Source organism: Rhincodon typus, chromosome 26, assembly GCF_021869965.1.
Source record: "Rhincodon typus isolate 14 chromosome 26, sRhiTyp1.1, whole genome shotgun sequence".
NCBI lineage: Eukaryota > Metazoa > Chordata > Chondrichthyes > Orectolobiformes > Rhincodontidae > Rhincodon > Rhincodon typus.
In genome coordinates, this window is record NC_063357.1 from 40,857,526 (window position 1) to 40,860,813 (window position 3,288).

The window sequence follows — 3,288 nt, forward strand, 5'->3', positions numbered from 1 at the left end:
AGCAGCGTAGATGGAGAAGCCAGTATGCGTAGCGTATTGGTGTCACATCAAAGATTACTACATAAAAGAGTTCATGGTATCAGGGATGATATTGGCATGAATACAAGAAACAGACAGGCTGGATAAACAGGTCATTTTCAGGTTGGCAAACTATAATTAGTAGAGTGCTGCAGGAATCAGAGCTCAGAACTCAAATATTTTCGATCTATATTAATGGCTAGAATGCAGGAAAAGAATGTTACAGCCAATTTTGATACAAAGGTAAGTATGAAATCAAACTGTGAGAAGTATATAAAGAGTCTGCAATGAAAACAATGTGCTGGAGAAAGTCAGTGGATCTGGTAGCATCTGCAGAGAGAGAAACAGTGAATGGTTCAAATCCAATATGTCTCTTCTTCACAGAAATAGCCATATTGGACTCATCGCGTTAACTCCTTTTCTCTCTCCACAGATGCTGCCAGACCTGCTGACTTTCTCCAGCACTTTGCTTTCATTTTAGATTTCCAGCATCCACCATATTACTAGAGTCTGCAAATGGATATAGTCAGGTCAAATGAGTAGGCAAAAATTTGGCAGATTGTGTTTAATGTGGAATATGAGAGATTGTCAATTTAGCAGGAAGAATAGGAAAATTATTATTTAAATGGAAAAAAGCTACAAAATATTTGAGACAGTTGGGTGTTCTTGTACGTGAATCACAATAAATTAGAATCACAGAAGCTCAGCATACAGGTAAACAGGTAATTAGGAAGGCAAACAGAATGTTGGCTTATATTGCAAGGGAGATAGGGTGTGAAAGTAAGGAAGATGTGCTCCAATTGTGCAACACATTGGTGGCTACACCTGAAGTAGAGTACAATTCTTAATCTCCTTAAGCAAGGAAGGAGATTAAGCATTAGAAACTGATCAGAGAAGATTCACTGGGCTGACAATGGATGAAGGAATTTTCTTATGAGGAAGGATAGACTTTAATTACAGTTTAGAAGAATTAGACATTATCTTATTGGAACAAAAAATATTCCGAAGGGGCTGGACAGAGTACACACTGAGATGTTGTTTCCTTGAATGGGATAATATAAACTCAGGGTTATGGTTTAAAAATAAGTAGTCTCTTAGTTAAGATGAATAAAAGGAGCAATTTTTTTTGAGGGTCGTTAGTCTTTAGAATTCACTTCCTCAGAAAGTAGCAGAAGTTGGGTTGTTAAATATATTCAAGGGTGAGTTAGCTAGACTCGATCAACAAAGGAGTCAAGAATTATAGGGGACAGGCAGAAATTGAGGCCACAATCAGTTTAACCATGATCTAACTGGAAAGCTGAACAGGCCTGAGTAGCGAAATGGTGTATTCCTAATTCTACAGATGTTCGCTCAAGATTTTAAGAATTTTATGGAAGAAAACAGGCATTACTTTATCTTTAAGACAACCCTGGGGCTCAAATGTAATCATAACCTCTTCAAGATAATAAACTACTATTACTGAGATCGGTAGAAGGTTGGAGTCACCCATAGGCTTTAGACACACAACATGGAATTACCCCACTGCAGATGAAACTGCTGCTTAGACAGCTTGAGGAGTCAACTGTAAGCTCCACGAACACACTTCTCATGCATTGAACTTCTTTAGATCCCTGTTCCCCTTTGCAGCCATGTTACCACTAGCTAGCTAGATAAGAAACTAATGTAAGGTATTGCATTTTGATAAGGCACACCAGGGCAGGACTTATACAGTTAGCAGTAGGGCACTGGGGAGCATTGCCGAATGGAGATCCAGGGATGCAGGCTTTAATTACAGTTTAGAAGAATTAGACATTATCTTATTGGAACAAAAAATATTCCGAAGGGGCTGGACAGAGTACACACTGAGATGTTGTTTCCTTGAATGGGATAATATAAACTCAGGGTTATGGTTTAAAAATAAGTAGTCTCTTAGTTAAGATGAATAAAAGGAGCAATAAAGGGTAATAAAGGTGGTGTTTGGCACTCTTGCCTTCATTGATCAGAAGTTTGGACATCATGTTGCAGCTGTACAGAACATTGGTGAGAATATTGTGCATAATTCTGGTCGCCCTTCTATAGGAAGGATATTCTTAAATTTGAGAGGGTGCAGAAAAGATTTACAAGGATGTTGCCAGGACTGGAGGGCTTGGGCCATACGGAGAGGCTGAATTGGCTGGGGCATTTTTCCCTGGAGTGTCGGAGGCTGAAAGGTGACCTAATAGAGGTTTACAAAATCATGAGTAGCTTGGATAAGATGAATAGCCAAGATCTTTTTCCTAGTGTGGGGAGTCCAAGGCTAGAAGACACAGGTTTAAGGTGAGAGGGGAAAGATTTAAAAAGGACCAGAGAGGTAACTTTTTCACACAGAGGATGGTGGGTATATGGAACGAGCTGCCAGAGTACGTGGTGGAGGCGGGTACAATTACAACATTTAAAAGATATCTGGATGGGTACATGAATAGGAAAGGTTTAGAGGGATATGAGCCAAACGCTGGCGAATGGGATTAGGTCCGATTAGGATGTCTGGTAAGTGCAGATGAGTTAGACCAAAGAGTCTGTTTCTGAGCTATATGGCTCTAGGGGTTAATGGGGCCAGTGAGAAATGTGGTGTGTGTTATTCAATAGTCAAGTGTACACCACAAAATTTTTAACTATTTTGTAGTCAATCTGATTGTTGCTCTGGGAGAAATAAAATTTGCCAAGCAATCCGCACTTCAGAATTAATGGTAACACTGCTTTTCAAACAGATACTTGCCTGTTGAAAGCAACAGAGATCGACTGATCACACTTTGTTATTGTCTGAACAGGTAAAGGATACCAGATGGCTTCAGTTTCGCAACTGTGCTGTCACAAACAAGTTACTAAATTGCACTTCAGCAAGATTTGAGAAGGCAAATTCTAGTCATTCATAAAACTAGGTATTCTTGAAGTCTTTGAGACTGAGAATATTATATCATGAAAGCAAAACCCAAGGTGATGAAACGTGTATCCATGCAGTTGTAAATTAATTGCAATCCGTATTTTGGGGAGAACATTATTCTCAGTTCTGGGTAAGGGTGAGTAGTGACAAGATGATAAGTGCCATTAAGGAGGAAGAGATGGAAGAGGAGTAGTGATGAGCCAGTGAGCTGGCTGATGGCATGGGATATGGGGTGAATGGAGCAAGGGGAGCAGACAGGAAGAGGAGGAGGGGATGAAGTGGGTGCTGAGCACGTGCGCGCTTGGTGTGTGTGTGGGCGGGGAGTGTGTCAGTAATGGCCGAGCAGTGCGAGGGTGGGGACGGGGCAAGAG

The 3,288-nt window shown here is 40.6% G+C and overlaps 1 protein-coding gene across 1 annotated transcript in view; it reads left to right on the forward strand.

The window, feature by feature from the left end:
- Nucleotides 1-222: 222 nt before the first annotated feature.
- mybbp1a (MYB binding protein (P160) 1a) overlaps nt 223-3,288 on the forward strand; it is an 89,539-nt gene continuing 86,473 nt past the window's right edge. Inside the window, exon 1 of the mRNA XM_048612397.1 lies at nt 223-261. Within this exon, the coding sequence (XP_048468354.1) occupies nt 223-261 (39 nt within the window). The remainder of the gene's footprint in view (nt 262-3,288) is intronic.